The sequence below is a fragment of the Siphateles boraxobius genome, unplaced genomic scaffold (genome assembly GCF_051911475.1).
Source record: "Siphateles boraxobius isolate OS27281-9 unplaced genomic scaffold, OSU_SipBor_1 6, whole genome shotgun sequence".
Lineage (NCBI taxonomy): Eukaryota > Metazoa > Chordata > Actinopteri > Cypriniformes > Leuciscidae > Siphateles > Siphateles boraxobius.
The window spans coordinates 22,681,570-22,701,353 of record NW_027509186.1 but is presented as its reverse complement, the minus strand read 5'-3'; the positions used below and the strand labels follow the sequence as shown (position 1 = coordinate 22,701,353).

At 38.2% G+C, this 19,784-nt stretch overlaps 1 protein-coding gene across 1 annotated transcript; it reads right to left on the bottom strand.

Moving 5' to 3' along the window:
- Nucleotides 1–1,049: 1,049 nt before the first annotated feature.
- On the bottom strand, nt 1,050–10,680 carry slc6a4a (solute carrier family 6 member 4a). Its single transcript, XM_077208234.1, has 13 exons — nt 10,164–10,680; nt 9,381–9,515; nt 8,832–9,054; nt 6,840–6,978; nt 6,592–6,726; nt 6,321–6,424; nt 5,128–5,255; nt 4,816–4,928; nt 4,300–4,431; nt 4,042–4,141; nt 3,388–3,488; nt 2,291–2,458; nt 1,050–1,732 (listed from the first exon to the last, which is right to left on the bottom strand). Exons 1-13 carry the CDS (start codon nt 10,540–10,542, stop codon nt 1,649–1,651), a joined length of 1,941 nt encoding a protein of 646 aa, XP_077064349.1. The 5' UTR covers nt 10,543–10,680; the 3' UTR covers nt 1,050–1,648.
- Between the last annotated feature and the right edge of the window lie 9,104 nt (nt 10,681–19,784).

The window sequence follows — 19,784 nt, the reverse complement described above, 5'->3', positions numbered from 1 at the left end:
CTATATGTAAATGGAAATTGGTATAGGCAGACAAAGAGTTCCAGTTGTAAATAAACAAAATAAGCATTATGTGAATGAAATGCGCCACAAATAAATACACATACGTCTGACAGTTGGTACATATCCACCAAAATTAGGCTAAACACTTAATAACTGTTACATACAGTATACGGGATTGGTGGACAAAGACACACACATAAACACACTCATTTATACACATAAACACACCTGTGCAAAAAAAAAAAAAAAAAAACATCTAGACCCAAACTAAAATTATTTGGGCTCTTGCTTCTCTCATTTAAAACGAACAACTGCAACCTACACCACATTTGAAATGAAAAAAATAATAAAAAAATTAACACAACGTTTTTAAAGTAAGAAAAAAAGACAATATATCCATAATTAGTGATGGATTCAGTCTCTAAACCAAAAACAGATTCATTGAAGTCATACTTACTGTACAAATTCCTGTAATAACAATAAAGAATATGGCCTTATATAAATGTGTGTACATGTAAAATATACCTGAAATTGGTCACAAAACCATAATATAGCAATCTTTATGTATTTAGTTAGTATTTAAAAAACAAATGATTGTAGAAAACATATATATATATATATATATGTATATATACATATATGTATATGCGTCCATTCATGTTCCTATCCCATACTTCACTGAACAGATTTATACCAGTGTCAAAAGTTTGGGAGCAGTACGATTTTTTTAGTTTTTTTAAAGAAGTCTTTTATGCTCACCAAGGCTGCATTTATTTGATAAAAAAAACATTGTGAAATAGTATTACAATTTAAAATAACTGTTTTCTATTTTAATCAATTGTAAAATGCTGAATTTTCAGCATAATTACTGCAGTCTTCAGTGTCACATGAACATTCAGAAAATCATTCCAATATGATGATTTGATGCTCAAGAAACATTTCTCATTATTATCAATGTTGAAAAAACAGTTGTTCTGCACAGTATCTTTGTGGAAACCACAATATACTTTCCTCAGGATTTCTATAATGAATAGAACGATAAAAACAGATTTTTTTGTAACAATGTAAAAGTCTTTACTGTCACCTTTGATTCGTTTAATGCACCTTTGCTGAGTAAAAGTAGTAGTATCTTTCAAAAAAAAATCTTACTGACCCCAAACTTTTGAATGGTAGTGAATATAAAGTCATGAGCCACACACACACACACACATATGCATATACATATATATATACACATACATGCACACACACACACACACACACACACACACACACACACACACACACACACACACACACACACACACACACACACACACACACACACACACACACACACACACACACACACACACACACACACACACACACACACACACACATATATATAATGAACAATGGAAGGACAAAAACACAATCTCAAGAACTTTCCACGTCGGTCAGTAACTCATATGAGCGATGACTGGTAACACATGGATGGTAAGAATACAATAAACAACAGCTGTATTCGGAGGCCTGGCCCCACCGTCACACAATACAGGTAGCAGACTCCTCTGGGGTGAGGTGTGAAGGGAGGTAGGCCGGGGCCTTTACAGGGGCCACGGGCCCGCTGCGTTTGTGCTACATGTCCAGCAGAGGACGATATGCGTCACACGGCATTGGTGATGACAATAGTGTCTCTCTGAGGGCCGCTGGACCCCGAAGCCTCAGGGGTAATGCTTTTTAGGAGACGCTATGGGGTTAAGCAGTGAGAGTGGCACAAAGATTTTACATCATGAACTATGAAAACATTTAAGCTACTGAAAAAGCTACAGCAAGTGAAGACAGTAACAGCTAAACTTCAAATAAATGTCTTAGAGACTGCTTATAGGTGGATTACACAATGCACTAAGTGATGCGTTGCAATTTTTTAGCAGTTAAATAGTGAACAGCTGTGGGCTAAACCTCTCCTCTGTGAGACACATAATTACTCAACCAAAACCTGACATGCTAAAAGCACTGGTAGTTATATCACAGAAGCAACAAAGATTAACCTTGTGTCATTTTTCACCATCTGCCAAACACACATCCTGGGACTAAACACACACTCTCAAAGTCACTGTATGGATGCATGTAGTGACTGACAGCCATGAGGCCCTTTGATGTCTATCTTCACGCCTCAAACAGAGAAAGTTTACAGATGCATTGGAGCATAATTGTGTTTGTGCTGCTGTAATGCGTTTAAATGTTAGCTGATCAGACCAGATACAGTCATGTACGTGTTTTGATGTTTTAGTCTGTCTAGGCTCACCTGTTTGAAGGTTCCTTTGGTGGTGATGATATAGTAGACCATGTAGGAAGGCACACAGATGAAGGAGGAGACTCCAATGCAGTAGCCAAGCACTGTCGTCCAGAAAGGGTAGAGGTAGTCAAACAGCTTCACCTCAGGGGGGAATGCCAGGAAACTCACAATAATGAACTACAGGCAGGAAACAATGGGAAAAAGAAAAAAAAGTTTTGTTTTTTTTTCTCTAAAACTGTATTTGCATATCTGACATGCTGGGATCTGTTATTATTTACTCACTCTCATGTTGGTCCAAACCTGTATGACTTACCTTTTTTCTGTGGAACAAAAAAATAATAGTTTTTTTTTAAAGTCATAAGTTCCAAATTTATTTTGGACCTCATTGACTTTCATTGTAGGGATTGCCCGATACCAAGCTCATGTACTTGTACTCGTACTCGTACTCGTAAAAATACCCCGATACCAAAGATCGATACCTCACGTATATCCTTAGCTTATATTTCTTAATTCTTATGAACACTCTTCCTGCAGTTATAGTGTTGCTAGATTTAATAGTACACTCTAATATTTCACTTTACACTTTCGGCTGTGATTACATTGTTACTCAGTGTTATGTTAAACATTTGTTCTGTGATTTCTTTTGCACTTCATGACTAATTTGATTGTCTTTTTGTCTGTGATTTCTTGAGCACTTTGACAACTTTGTGACAGGCAGGTACAAAGGCAGGTACAAAAATATCGGTAGTCGTACTCGACCCTTAAAAAGTTGTATCGGTGCATCCCTATTTCATTGTAAGGGCAAATACAGTTGAAAAAAATCCATAACAACAACAAAAAGAAGAAAGTCATACATGTTTGGAATGACATGAGGGTGAGTAAATAATGACAGAATTTTCATTTTTGGGCCAACAATCTATTTCAATGTTTTTGTAAGTGAATGCACTTTCTGGACTGGATTTATATAACCCAAGCAGCGTAGCATATGTCAAAATTAACGGTATGAAACCTAGGGAATGCATAAACTGATACAATGTATTCATTGAAAGCAATATAAGTTGCTTATGCAAGTCACCAGATGCATAAATGTTATGTAATGGACTGACCAATAGGAAGCAGGGACAGATGGCTACCCAGCAGACCCTCCAAAAAATACCAGGGGAAAAGCCAAGCATCAGCTGCACGTCGTTGCAGAAACGTGTCGTCCCTGCAAGTATTTTACAAACACACTTAGTGCACATTGCCTGAAGCGGCATATCGGATTACGAAACTATTGAAGTGCATGATAACATTTTGGGACTTATAGATGGTAGGTGGATAAGAAAGAACAGATGGACAACAGCAGAGAATAAAGTGATAGAATGACTAAACAGTTTTATAGTTTGACATTATGACTTCTCTTCCTGTAGCAGTGACTAAAATGAGATTTTCTAGGATAGGAAAGGGTACACAGTCCAAAACTAAGAAATATAAATGACACAAGCTAGGAGGTTTAACAGCAATGCTCAGACAGTCTTGAAGAGTTTTGACAGAGTTGAGGAACTGTAATACAAAACTTTTCTAGCTCCAGCTTTAACTAACAGCATGTATAAACTTGCCTCTAGGCATGATCTTGGCTACTCTAGACAATTCATTAAGAAACTACGTAAGAGTTTGTTTGCTCTTAGTTGCGTCAAACCGAAACTGAATTAGACCAGCAGAACATATCAAAATGAATTAAAGGGATGTTTTGAATGACTGAGCTGGAATCCAAAACCTACCATAGAACCAGGAAACAGCAATGACCTCGAGGAAGACTACGGTGATAACAGCAGGGCCCGTGGCATACTCCTCAAATAATTTAACAACAAACGCACCTCCCTACAAACACATTACGACAGTATTAAAAGGAAAAACGAATGTGCACACTTTGGAAAATGACATGTTGTTTTGGTAAAATTCCAAGTATGGTCTCTGGACAATGTTTAAAGACCTCCAATACGAAACAAGATTTTTGTTAGCTGTGCTGTTAGACTCACGTAGGTGAGAGTCGAGAGGGCGCCTAAATAACAGACACACACCAGGCCGAGAACAAACCATTCTCTTCTTTTGGCCAACAGGTGGGGGAACTCGTCCAACATGGCTGTAATAACACCTTCCAGACCAGCAAACTGTAGTGAAAAGCAGGGGATGATAGAAAAGTAGGTCAGGGACCCATTGAACCTGTACAGGCATTAATCCAAATAATGCTCCTTACGGTGAATATAGCACTAACTCGGTGGTTTTTGACAGGGACAAACATTATAATGAAAGAAAATTAGACTACATTTGGAGTTATTTAATTAGCAGACTGTAATAAGCCATGCCTAACATGACTTCATTGTGAGTTTGATCTCTATAAGGACAGGAATGGGTTAACTATGCGCACTAAAGTCCTAATGTAATGAAACACTGTTGACATACATCATACTAAATTCAGAGACAATAAGCTGAGTAAACAGGGAAAAAAGCTCATTCATTAAGAGAAAATTGTCTCGAAAGAAAGAAAGACTGACCGTGCTATCCAGCCCCAGCATAATTATCATGAGGAAGAATATGATGGCGAAGAACGTAGCTGCAGGCATATTGGCAATAGCCTCAGCATAGATGATAAAGAGCAGACTGGGTCCTTCGAACACATGCATTCAATCAGCACAGGTATATTAAATGTAATTTCTATCTAAACGGCCATATCACAATGTATGGCTTTTCAGAAACTTTCATATGCAATGATTTATTTGGTATTATGGTTTAAATAAATAAAAATTCTCTAATTCATACTTATTTGAATGGAAATGGGAGAAAGTATAAAGAAAGGTGGTGCTCACCAGCATCCTTAGCTACAGTCTCCACACCTTGGTGGCGCATCTCTGCCATGTAGCCTAGCACTGTGAAGATCACAAAGCCTGACAGGAAACTGGTCAAACAGTTCACTGAGCTTGTGATCAATGCATCTCTGAAAATCAAAGAAAGATATAAAGATTTGAGCTAAAAGAAAAGGGACCAATAATAACATAAGAGTTCAAACAGGGAGCAACAGAAAAAAAGGGTTCTAGATAATAAAACGACAATTTCTGGAAATAATAAGAAAATCTGACTGGTGATTATGAAAAGGTGTTGTGGCTGGTTGTCAGGGCATTATATAAACCTGCATAGAAACACGGGCAACAAGTTGCAGGAGGAATAAAAATGGTGCCAGGGAATGTTTGTTCATTTTCTCTTTGTGTTTATGAGAGAAGCACCTAACACCTGTTAAAACCTAAATTTACTCTTCTAGCTGACCCTGTTAGCCTATGTCACTGATACCCCTTTTCCACAAAAAAAGAACTGGTTCGGAACTGGTGCTGGTTCAACTTGCGAACCTTCTCAGAACCGGTTTGTTTTTCCACTGACTAGAGCGCCCAGCGAACGACGTCGTTACCGCTTTGGAACCAGTTTTCCTGGCCGAGAACCGGTTCTTTGACTGTCGAAACACAAAGAACTGGTTCGCGATTAGGCACCGGCGCCGAACCGGCTCTCAAAATGATTTGGTGGAAAAGGGGTATGAGGTCACTCAGGGCTTTTGCTTTTACTCTTCATCTTTAATCATATGAAAATAATGACAAACTTTGTCTGAACCCCATTCTGAGAGAAAAAAAGATCTTATCAGTGTGTTTTGGGAAAGTTTCCTGGTCAGAGATAGAACTCGACCAAATTCCAACCTTGAAGAAGCGGTGTATCTGTGTGTGTGTATATGTTTCAGTACACTTTTACTGGCACGAAGGAGAGGTGAAATGACCATCTGCAGACATACTGGAGCCTCGAACCTCCGATTGGTGACCTCAGCAGGCCACTTTGTGCCTAACCCGGGATTTTGACTGACATCCTAATAATAAATAAAGATAGGCTTCTGACAAGCAGTGCCTTAATCAATCGGAATCATTCAACCTGATGTGATGACCTAGTTAGTGACCTGTGTTAGCGTATAATTGCCGTATTTCCTCTTCAATAGAAAATGACAGTATGAATGTGAGGTATGTACTTGTAGCAGTTGTTATGAAAAGGATTATAGCTGGCAAAGGCCAAGAGAACACCAAAGCCTGGACCCAGGGAGAAGAAGATCTGTGCAGCTGCATCAAGCCAAACCTGAAAAAACACAGATGGAGTGATTTGTCTGTAAAGATTTTCATTCATCCATATCATATCTGACAGATGGCAAGAAGTATGTTTTTTTGGAGGAAGACAGACACATCAACCAACACAGATTGTGCAATATCTTAGTATACAAAATGGCTGAATTAGTTTCCACTCACTGAAGTGGTTAGAAGTTTGCTCCAATCAGGTTTCAGGAAGAAGATCACTCCTCTCCATGCTCCTGGCAGGGTGGCCCCTCTTACCAACAGGATCAGCAACACCAGGTATGGAAAGGTTGCCGTCACCCACACTACCTACCAGAAAGAGTCATGAAAAAGCTGCTAAACAAAGGGTGCAGCTGTTGAACAACAGTCTAAAGTCAAGGTTGTATTTTTCCCCATGCCTTGAGGTTTTCTGCATATCTTACCTTGCCAGATGTCTTGACCCCCTTCCAGATGCTGAAGTAGACAACAGTGAAGATGAACAACAGACAGAGGGCTAGCTGCCAGCTCACCCAGCCCAGCTGATGAAGACCAGGGGACAGATGAACCTGTAACACCTGCCGTCTAAGGACATGAGAGAAGTTGGTTGACCGTTTATAAAGGCATGCCTGTAGAAGCTACTATTGTGAGATTAAGGTGCAACAGAATAATAAACTAAATGTCGGAACACTGTAAAACATTATATGATAAATAAGATAGGACAATGTATGTTTTTACATCGCTTTAACTCTTTAAAATAAGTCAAGCAACTTTTTTTTATAAGTTATACAAGATTCAACTTGTTTTTTTTAAGTCAGGTTAATGTAATTTAAGTTGAAATTACTTAAACATCCAAGTTGATTGTACTTAAAAATTTGAGGCAGCAACTTTTTTTTTACAGTGAAGGTGAATCTTCCAGGAAAGGACTGATGAGTGCAGGACAGTTAGGTAAGAACAAGGAGCAACATTTATATGGAAAACAGGAAATTCCGGCATCACATAAAACATATGGGAGCAATCAACAAAATAAAGTCTCTAAATCTATCCTAAAGCAGAGGATACACAACCCAATCCCCCCTGCATCTTTCGGGATCTTCCTCTTTCAAACACAAAAGTCTCTTAATGGTACATGAAGCCTGGTGAAGGCAAAGTTCTTAGTTTCTATCCCTTTAAATGAGAACTCCGGGCAATTTTTAAGTTAATCTTGATTGTTATACCTTTGTGAGTACTGTCTATAGAAAAAAAAACTAACCGGATTGGTGCTTGCAACACGGAGCTGTTCCCGCATATCCCCAGAGCTCCCACTCAGCTAAAATGGCAGTTATGGGGGCATATACATAAAAAATTGTCTTTGTGCCTCTTAACAGACACAAAATGCAATTAAAATGTCTGTCCAACGTGAACATGGCCCTTACATGTGAACGATGCGTTTAGCAACTTAGCCATTGTTTAAATTCACCTAAATAGTGTTTTAGATGGCTATCTGTAGTCTCGCGTTGAAGTCCCGTGGGAACTCAGTTGTAGCCGGAAAAAGGTAAATAGCAGCGTGCGTAGGAGCGTAGTGTGAGAAGAGTGATGATCGGAGTTGCTCACAAGTGAAGAAGAAATGGTTCGCGTTTGTGCCGTACAAGGATGACTAAACATACACAACACAGCGCCCAAATGGAAGGATAAATAAAGTTTACATTACCTCCACAGTGGTTACACCCGTCTTCGTCCACTGAATTGCTTTTTTCTTCAACCGGCCCCGCTGTGTTTTGTCTGTGTAGTCATCCTTGTCAAAGTATTCGCTGCAAATGCGGTAATCTTTAGCGCGTAGTAGGCTACTTGTATGGGAGTTTGCACATCAAGTTGAAGTACAACTAGCCACAAGTGCAGAATCTCGAGGTCATGGAAAGGAAGACGATGAAAATAAGTTCTTGTATTTTCGTATTCTGTTGCCATAATTCGGAACGGCACAAACGCAAACCATTTCTTCTTCACTTGTGAGCAACTCCCATCATCACTCTTCACACAGAATGCTCCTCCCACCTACACACTGCTATTTACCTTTGGCTACAACTGAGTTCCCACGGGACTTCAGCGCGAGACTACAGCTAGCCGTCTAAAACACTATTTAGGTGAATTTAAACAATGGCTAAGTTGCTAAACGCATCTTGTTCACATGTGAGGGCCCTGTTCATGTTGGACAGACATTTTAATTGCATTTTGTGTCTGTTAAGAAGCACAAAGACACTCTTTATGTATCTGTCCCCATAACTGCCGTTTTAGCTGAGTGGGAGCTCTGGGGATTTGCGGGAACAGCTCCGTGTTGCAAGCACCAATCCGGTTCGTTTTTTTTCTATAAACAGTACTCACAAAGGTATAACGATCAAGATTAACTTCAAAATTGCCCGGAGTTCTCCTTTAAACCTGGACTTGCACTTACATGCACTTACATATAGAACTCCTCAGCAGGAGAGATGGAGTTTTCGGTCCAGGAGACATTCAAGTCGGTGGACAGGTAGTGGGTGCAGTTGGGAGTGTTCCACCGGTTGTTGCAGGTGGTCCAGGGCAGTGTGGTTCGAAAGGAGGACAGGAGGTAGTAGAGAGCCCAGGCCATTATGGTATTGTAGTAGAAGGCAATGTAGAGTGCAATGATGCAGATGGCAAAGCCTATACCTGGAAATGAACAGGAAAAACAAATGTCTAACTCGGTTTCAAGCACCTTCCACTTTAAGGGAGTGGGTGACATTTAGGACCAAGTTCCATTTACATATAATTAAGTTTCTTAAGCAGCTGGCATTTTACCAGGTAAATGTGACAATTTCCATAACAGAGTCCTGGCTATCAACAAAGAGAGAGTGAAATCGGTAAGAAGTTTAGAAGAATGTCAAGGGAGAGTGTACTATCAGCCCAGCACATGTCAGTCTGCCACTATCTGTCTGAGTGTTAACTCGGGTCCTCTGTCTCAGAAGTCTGAGTCTTGTGTTGCGAACCCTTCTTACCCTTGAAGATGGGGCAAATGTGTTTCCAGATGGAGATACACCCACTGCGGTGAAACTGGCCCAAAGCCAGCTCCATGTAGAACAGAGGCACGCCACCAAAGATAGCCATCAACAGGTATGGCAGGAGAAAGGCACCTGAAGCACAAGGATTTAAACAGGAAGTGCAACTTGAACTTCACGGTTCCATTGCATTGGTCTTAACACATCCTGAAAGCACTATTATACTTACAAAAACAGCATAAAAGGTGCTAACATACACAAAAAGTTCCTGTTCAGACAAGCCCTCTGTGCTTGATTAAAGCTTTATACGTGAGCTTTTGACGTGAACGCTAGATAGCTGTTGATTGAGTAGCAGTGAGCCAGATTATTAAACAATATGAGAAAGTCCCAACCATGAGAGCCACAATTATTGGCGTTGGATGCGATGAGTGTCTCCTTGCCCACTCTATCTCTCATGCACTCCCCTTGCATGGTGAAACAGGAAATTACAAAGATTTTATTACTTCAAATTCAATGAAAGGAGACTAAAGCCTGTTTGCACTGAAGATGCGAGCTGGATCACACAAAGAGCAGAGACAACAGCAGAATTCCCCATTGTCTATTTGTTATTTTTAAGCAAACAGTACCTAGTTGATCTTGTCTTTAAGACGGAAATCTTTCTTTTAATTGGATTGCAACACAATATTTGTTTAACTCCTCTAGAGTGCATCACACTTATCTGTCTCAGTGTTGCCTGCAGCTTCAGTAGCACTATTGCCTAGTGTTCCCCACTTTTGACCTTACCCCCTCCGTTTTGGTAGCAGATGTAGGGAAAGCGCCACACATTTCCCAGGTCCACTGCATACCCGATCACCGACAACAGGAAGTCCATCTTTTTGCTCCAGGTCTCCCTAGGTGGATCCAGGCTGGTCTGCTGGACCACCAGAGTCCTGAATGTTCCAGGGGTGCTGCCCCTGTCTGTCCCGGCACCTGCACCTTCCCTGGGACTTTGTGGGGATGTGCTGGGATAACCGTTGGAGACCTGCCCAGACCCAGAGCAGGATTTCGGAACCTTCTCCGCAACGCTGTCCGCAACCAGCCTGCCATTCTCTTGCGACTCCTGTTCTTTCTCCTGCTTTCCCCCATCCTCTTTATCCATCATCATTGGTTGTTTCATCTCCATGGTGAGGACTGCTGTTAGGGCTGAGAAGGTGGTCCTCTTGAACTGGCTGATATCGTGCCCATGAGGGGATAGAGAGCCTGGAGAAGATGGGCTGGGTATGGAACAGAGCGGGCTGGGATGGAGACAGCAAGGAGAGGGTGACTGATCCTTAACCTGTATGTTTTAACAAGCTCAGGTGGGAAAACAAGGAAGGACTGCTCAGGCCCAGCTGCAAAACAAAAAGAGGGGAATTTAACATGGATTTACCCGTGTCATTCTCATAAAAAGTGTTGTTAAGAAGTCACACATCATCTTTGACAGAAAAAACATATGTTGTTTTGCAAGGTTTCTGAAGATTTTGATTAAATATACCCTTAAAACACGGCTGTAAAACGCTAAGTGAACTCTGTACATGCCACAGCAACTTTAAGCCTTAGGGAGATGCCAAGACGCATATTTATTCTCACTATGCCTGACACTTATGATACTCAAATTACAATAAGAGACTGTACCCGATGTTACACACAGATAAACCAAAAACATGCACTTGACACTAATTGACACTAATTTAAACAGATCTTATATACACTGGTGTGTATACATTAAACAGTGCAACACGTGAATGTTAAGTAATACCGCACACTACAACATGTTAAACTCATGTAAAAGATCGACTAATTACAACTATTTTTATTTGTATTTAAGGACAGAAATAAAGGGTCAAACAAGTTTAACACTTGTTGATCAATACCAATCAATCCATTATTATTTAATACAAATATATTATATTGCATTTTAATAAAAGTGTGATTCAACATCTAAAATTAGCTGGAGGGTAAGTTGCTTCCAGCAACTGCATTTCTTTCCGCCTAGCGTTCTCTAAAAGCGGTTTGTAATTACTAATTGAAGTTGTGAGGCAGGTGGGCACAGCGACCAGAGTGAGAAGATATTAACCAATACATCAAAACATAATAATTATAATAATGTCAGGAATAATTGAAAGGGGAATAAAAAAAATTCCCTGCTTGACTTTTCCTCATACTATTGCCTAATTATAAACAGCTAACGCATTTCATTTAGTTTCCATCAGGGGATATTTTTTTCTTGCCAAAAATATTTATTATTTATTCAAAGTGAATAATTTGTTCCGCTAAAACACATTTTGAAAAAAAGACAAATGCTATTAATGATTTTATGATGGCTATGGAGAAGGTGGAAAGCGTTCCGCACTATTAAAATCAGACAAAAAGTGAAATGTTAAAAATGTTTGCGCATATCCAGCATGGCAACTTATCAATACAATTAGTTTTAATGTAAAAGTTGAATCGTCAAACATGGGTATGCATAAAGGAAAAGGATACACTTTTTTATGTGGAATGATTAAAAAAGTTAATTGAAAAAAAAAGAACAAGCTAAAGTTAAATGATCATGCCATAGTATCAATCATTTAATTAAAAAATAATGACAATGTAAAACTAAATTACATTTTTTGAGCTGCCTCCACTCATCCTCCTATCATAAAATGATAAAATAACACTGATTTACTAGTTTTACCTAGGATGGTTTTCTGGACAAAGATTATCTGATTGGCAAACTGCCTGATTTTTATTATTTACAGCTGTATCTCTTTGCTACTTTCCGCCCGCTCTTCTTTGCACACACTAAATCAACCCACAAATCTGCTCTCTTTTACAAACCCTAAATCAACCCTCTTAATGCTGAGTGTCTAGGACACCTCGTCTCATTTTTTCTTTCTTTCCATTATTCATAATTATAGATCATATCCAAGGTCAAGATCAGTGCAGCTTTGTTATGGTATGAGTTTGTTCGGTTACCAGGATCACAAGATTACCAGGACCTCAAGCCAGATGTGTGTAAAATCATTACTCCACAATCTTCATTATTACATGTCCGACATGCATATAAATGCCAAATGAAATAAAGTTAATATGAACAGTTTTACAACCACTAGATATTGAGATAAAACACTTCCAGTCCCATTGTAGCATCATTAGACCTAATACAATTAGTTATTCTTGGCTCTCAAAAACCTCCACTACAGCAGAACTAGACTTTCACATTTTAATGAACTTAAAATGTCTGTTAAAGTACAACTTGACGATTTCACAGCACTACATAAATCAACATAAAACTTTGGACAAAGAATCAACGGCATACACAGAAACATCAAAATGCCTCATGTTGCACATGCAGGCACGTACAGACACACACACAAGCAAAGACTTGCCACCCCAAATCGCTTCGTTAAAACACACACGCAGCCACAAACACCATGCACAGTACAACCCTACCGTGCTGCGGTTGAGCAGTTCTGTGGGGGTCTGTGTTAGGGTGGTGACCAAAACCATCCCTGGGAGCCCAGCACTCAAGACACACCCCCTTCACCCCTGCTCTCTTTCTTTCTCTCACTCACTCTATCTTCCTCTACTTTTTCTGCTACCAAACTTGCTTTGTGGTAGTCACCTTAAGGCACTTCAGATGTAGTCACATAGAATTAAGCTCAATGATATGATTATGATCCCTGCTACCAAGCATCTGTTCATACAAAACACTAAAGGCATGAATGGAGAACTCCAGTCCTCATCACATGCATATCCACATAGTATTTATTTGTGTCAAAAGAACCCTGACCTACATTCTCAAAATCCCACTAAGATATTTGACTTACTTAATTGACGTCAGGTTTAAGAGGGACTGCCTATTAGTTTAAAAGAATCGCTAATATCTTTATACACATGCAGGTCAAAAGTTTGGATACACTAACTGATACACTTCTTCACTATTTTATTATGACATATTTTTGAATAATAGTAAAGTCATCAAAATTATGAAAACAAAAATGAATTGAATGAGTTTCTATGGTGGGCACTTTTTTCCCTTTATTATCCAGTCCAACACACACAGATATGTCATTTTTATGTATATATGTATTTTACATAATATGATCTATAATATATGTAGACACAAGAGAAATGTAAAATCTAGTCAAGTGTGTCTAGACTTTTGACTCACTGTATATAGGCCTTTTCAATTACATGTAAACAATGATCTTGTTGGGAAGATCACTGTACAAATAGACTAAAAACAGTTAAAATATAGGCCTTGTTTTTCAATTAATCTTCTAAGTGCCATGGCAAATAAGTGAATTACGCACACAGTTGGGAGTCTAATTGTAAACAAGATTTTAGAGATAAATATGAACACGCTACATGGTTTCCACAATGACTTTTAAGCTGTACATAATGTAACAACTACATATTAGACGTAAACAATAAGGGTTGGATCAACAGGGAAAGATAAATATACATTACCCTTCTGTTCTCCTTAATAATCTGCAATCCAGAAAACACACAACTTAGTGATGGACACAAAACCTATCTATCACCTTTTGAAAATTAAATGCCATGTAAAACACAACTGACTCTTCAGCTTTATCAGCAAACTAACCTTCCTAATACAGCATGTTGTTCTTTTCTTAGCATAGTTTATTCAAATGCATTGTATACTTGAATAAAAGCCATAACCTCGGGCACATATCATTCTGTGTTTTCATGTTTTATGGGGACTTTCCATAGACAGAATGATTTTTATACTGTACAAACTGTATATTCTATACCCTTACAAACCCTACCCATCACACAATACTTTCTGCATTTTTACATTTTCAAAAAACACCCACACGGACAAGGATTTTGGATAATGTCATATTTCGCCATAATGTAGGGGTTTCCAGGGCTACACACACGCAACAAATTATGTAAGATGATAACTGAAGATTTGCATTTTCGAACACAGAGAAAGTAGGTCAAGGACAGCTTGATCCAGTCAGTGTGAAGTAATTGATGCAGATTTGTTTTAAAAAAGTAAAAAAGAAGAGATTCCAACAGTTTGCTGCATTATTAAATGAAAGTAAAAGTGATTTTCTACGTACAATCTGTCAAAATGCACTTTGAGCCATGGGAATTGTTACCATTAGCACCAAATGTTTTGATATGGAAATCAATAATAAAGCGTTAGAAAAAGACAGTAGGCTATGTGTAATGCTTCATCAACATAATATGACCAAACTGACCACCCGAAACTGATCAGATGATTCGTAGGTGATTTTTTGTTTGTGTGGAAGTCGTATAAAGTCCACACAGGTGTCTACGTAAAAGTGTAACTTACTGCGTCACATATTCCACTATGTTCAACAAAGTTGTCCAAATACTTTTAAACAGCATACCTATGTTGTTGTAGCTATAATTTAAAATCGTACTAGCATCTTTTTGTGTCAATGTAAACCATAATCTGAGGAGAAAAGACTTTACTTAATCTCTTATTGTTGTGATTGTCCGTATAGATAGACCATAGATACAACAGAAGACGGGACAGAGGGATCAGGACAGAAGAAGGGTTGCTGGCTGATGACAGCACAAACGAACCGAAGGAGACAGGACGTTTAATCGGAATAATAATAGTACCTTAACCAGTGAATACTACAGAGAACCACCTCAGGTGAACCCTATCACAGATCTTATTATTATTATTATTATTATTTTATATTTACCTCGATAAAACCGTTCTGAGGTGTTTTCCAGTTTCTTCCATACTATTTAATTAATGTCAAATCTTTTACTTTGTCTATATTTATCTGTGAGTTCCTTCAATCTGCTATCTTATTGAAAGAAATGCTCTCTGGATATGTGTTGGGGAGAAACAGCGTCCTCTATAGAGCAGTGAATAACTGCAGGCAAATTATCAATTTTTACCAGAAGGGTCTGTCTGCGTCCCGCTGTACTACAAACCAATTACGCCTACTACAACAAGTTAGCCTACGCCTCTCGCGAAGAAACAAGCATGGATGTCCTTATCTAAAACAATCTTTTGAAGTAAATTAATTTTTCTTTCTTTATTTAATATATTAAATGTTTGTAAAACGAGTGTATATTTCTTTTGAATCTTATTAAGTGTGAAATAACAGCTAGTTGTAAAACATAAAATAAAATATACTATCAAATGAATACATGGTAATTCTAGCTAAAAACCTACCCATTCTATAAAATAAAATTTACTGTAGAGTTTCATAATTAAAATAGCCTACTTTAAAAACTGATGAAAACAAACAGGATGAAGCTTAAAAACCAAGAATCAGCGATTTCAGAGGGAGGGGCTCTGACAACATTCCGATTGACATTATTGGGGACGTAATTAGTAGGGGCGTGGTTTGTAGTATGCTACTGCGAGACGCTGCAGGACACACTTGGATTTTACAGGTACAAATAATATCTTCACATATGAAAGGTATATGTAATTTATAGTCAATGACCCCTCAAAATACAAAAACGTTGACCTACCTTACAGGTGTCAAGTTGAGTTCTGCAGCTCATGCTAATTTGATGTTTTTGCAGCATCTCTCAGGGTCCATGGTGGGAGGAGACAATAAAAACTATTTCCCCCACTTATTTAACTATTTAACACACACTGTTAAGCACATAAATAATGTAAAGCACCAAGAACATTTGCTGAGGACCCATTACATCATCCAGTTTTCTTGCCCATCTAAAGATTCTGATCATATTGTGTCTCAAACGTTCCCAAGAATCTGTCTTAGTCTTGTAGCTAGATTTAATAGATGCTACAAACCTGTTTTAAATCCCCAAAGACACACACACACAAGGCACACAGACATCTCTTCTTGAAGAACCAAACGTCTCTGACAGACATATTACAAACACACTTACAGTGTGGAGAACACAGAGTCTTTCCAATCTGTCTGAGCTAGTAGGATAATCCGCAACAAGTCCAATGAACTGAAAAGCAGCAGGGAAACAGACGGGTGGGGTGGAGGTATCTAAACTAGGTGAAACAGATTTTTAAGGAGAGAAATAAGAAGCTTAGGTTGTGTCTGTGACAAATGCACTCCCCTTTAACTTTCCCTAACAGTGGCAGATTGGGATGTGAAAGAATTAAGGGCACAAACATCCAGTCAAGAGTATCTTCCCATTTCAACACCAAGAGAGTTCTTGGAATCACTTTTTGTTAGGATGAGGACTCAGAGGCATAATTGTTCCATGGAACAGCCAACAAAAAGGTACCGTTCCTCAGAGGTCTTTTAAACCCCTTCCACACTTTTTAATCTTTTGTGAGGCCCTGGTATTTCCACAGTCTTCGCAAAGTTCAAAAAGATACCATCTCTCCACGGTAGTGGAAATATTGTATTAAATCCATGCAAAATAGTCTGATAATATCATTTTATGTTGTTGGAAGGCATTCAGTTTAAGTCTTAAAGAGGCACTTTGCCGTTTAGAGGCATTTAAAAATGGAAAAATCGTAGTCACATGAAGGACAAATTGCTTCGGCAAAATAAAAACAATACATTCAATTAAATAAATACAATTGTTAAGAAATTTCCTAGCAAAATATATATATTTTCAGTCAGTTAGCTGCTGTGTGATATAATCTGGTGAACAGCCCAAAATGTGCAGGTCTTTATTTAAGACATCAGCCTGATCCTCAACAGACCATGGTTCATGTGACCAAGATAAAAAAAAGTAAAGAAATGTAATATCTGAAATGCCTATATTAAGGGTCTTCTAAGATACAATGTATTATTATTGCTAATTAAAAAGTAAATTAAAACATATTTGTTGTTGTTTAGATCAAAATAAATGCTAAAAATAGTGAATTAAGACTCAAAAATAAACAAAAATATTAGAGATATGACCATGAATTTATTTTAGTTTGTGATACTCAGTATATTATAACATTTTAAAACTGTACAACCTGCCTGCATTATACATAATATTTCTACTACAGGTCCTTCTCAAAAAATTAGCATATTGTGATAAAGTTAATTATTTTCCATAATGTAATGATAAAAATTAAACTTTCATATATTTTAGATTCATTGCACACCAACTGAAATATTTCAGGTCTTTTATTGTTTTAATACTGATGATTTTGGCATACAGCTCATGAAAACCCCAAATTCCTGTCTCAAAAAATTAGCATATCATGAAAAGGGTCTCTAAACAAGCTATTAACCTAATCATCTGAATCAACTAATTAATTATAAACACCTGCAAAAGATTCCTGAGGCTTTTAAAAACTCCCCGCCTGTTTCATTACTCAAAACCGCAATCATGGGTAAGACTGCCGACCTGACTGCTGTCCAGAAGGCCTTCATTGACACCCTCAAGCAAGAGGGTAAGACACAGAAAGAAATTTCTGAACAAATAGGCTGTTCCCAGAGTGCTGTATCAAGGCACCTCAGCGGGAAGTCTGTGGGAAGGAAAAAGTGTGGCAAAAAACGCTGCACAACGAGAAGAGGTGACTGGACCCTGAGGAAGATTGTGGAGAAGGACCGATTCCAGACCTTGGGGGACCTGCGGAAGCAGCGGACTGAGTCTGGAGTAGAAACATCCAGAGCCACCGTGCCCAGGCGTGTGCAGGAAATGGGCTACAGGTGCCGCATTCCCCAGGTCAAGCCACTTTTGAAAAAGAAACAGCGTCAGAAGCGCCTGACCTGGGCTACAGAGAAGCAGCACTGGACTGTTGCTCAGTTTTGCATGTCGTTCGGAAATCAAGGTGCCAGAGTCTGGAGGAAGACTGGGGAGAAGGAAATGCCAAAATGCCTGAAGTCCAGTGTCAAGTACCCACAGTCAGTGATGGTCTGGAGTGCCATGTCAGCCGCTGGTGTTAGTGCACTGTGTTTTATCAAGGGCAGGGCCAATGCAGCTAGCTATCAGGAGATTTTGGAGCACTTCATGCTTCCATCTGCTGAAAAGCTTTATGGAGATGAAGATTTCATTTTTCAGCACGACCTGGCACCTGCTCACAGTGCCAAAACCACTGGTAAATGGTTTACTGACCATGGTATTACTGTGCTCAATTGGCCTGCCAACTCTCCTGACCTGAACCCCATAGAGAATCTGTGGGATATTGTGAAGAGAAAGTTGAGAGACGCAAGACCCAACACTCTGGATGAGCTTAAGGCCGCTATCGAAGCATCCTAGGCCTCCATAACACCTCAGCAGTGCCACAGGCTGATTGCCTCCATGCCACGCCGCACTGAAGCAGTCATTTCTGCAAAAGGATTCCCGACCAAGTATTGACTATTGTGTGCATAACTGAACATAATTATTTGAAGGTTGACTTTTTGTTTTTGTATTAAAATAACTTCTTTTATTGGTCGGATGAAATATGCTAATTTTTTGAGATAGGAATTTTGGGTTTTCATGAGCTGTATGCCAAAATCATCAGTATTAAAACAATAAAACACCTGAAATATTTCAGTTGGTGTGCAATGAATCTAAAATATATGAAAGTTTAATTTTTATCATTACATTATGGAAAATAATGAACTTTATCACAATATGCTAATTTTTTGAGAAGGACCTGTATAGTGAAGACACTGTGAAAAGCCCTGAAAACGTAAATGACTAGTGAATGTATTAACTTAGCCAAATGTATTTTATATATTTAAATAATATATTGTATAGATATTATATATTTTAATAAAATGTAAAAAAAAATGTTTTTTTAAATAAAGTATTAAATCAATATATAAACTATATATATATATATATATATATATATATATAAGCTCTCAACTCAACTATGAATTAGTTTATATTGAATAGGGTAGGTGCATGATTAAAAAACATTGTTTATAACCTTATATCCTCATGTTTATTTCCTTCTTTCTATGTGGGTGTCACTAACTGAGAGCCATTAACTCCTCTTAATCAGATTTAACACACGGATGCTGACTCAACTCAATTTGTTCAAGTTTAATTACAAATCGATCTACATTAGTCAACATATGAAGTGGATCAAAACTTTCATCAAAGTTATACATGAATTTTGAACAATACGCATTCTTGTCTTAGGACAACTTTGATTAACTTTTTTGATCCACTTCAAATGTTGACTACTGTATTATATGTCCATTAAAACTGTCTGATTTTTGACTCCGACTTGAATAAAAAGTTCAGCATATGTGAGGCTTTAAAATTAAGAACATTAGGAGTTCATATGTAACATTTTCTGAACCCATATTCTAATGTGAACTCCAGCATATAATATCATAGATATGAGCCACGATTTAACATATGCTGTGCGGCCTGATAATCTTTCTATTTTAACAGATTTTAAAATCAATGTAATTTATTCCTGTGATGACAGAGCTGAATTTTCAGCATCATTACTCATCATTACTCTTCAGTGCCGCATGCTCTTTCAGAATCCATTCTAATATG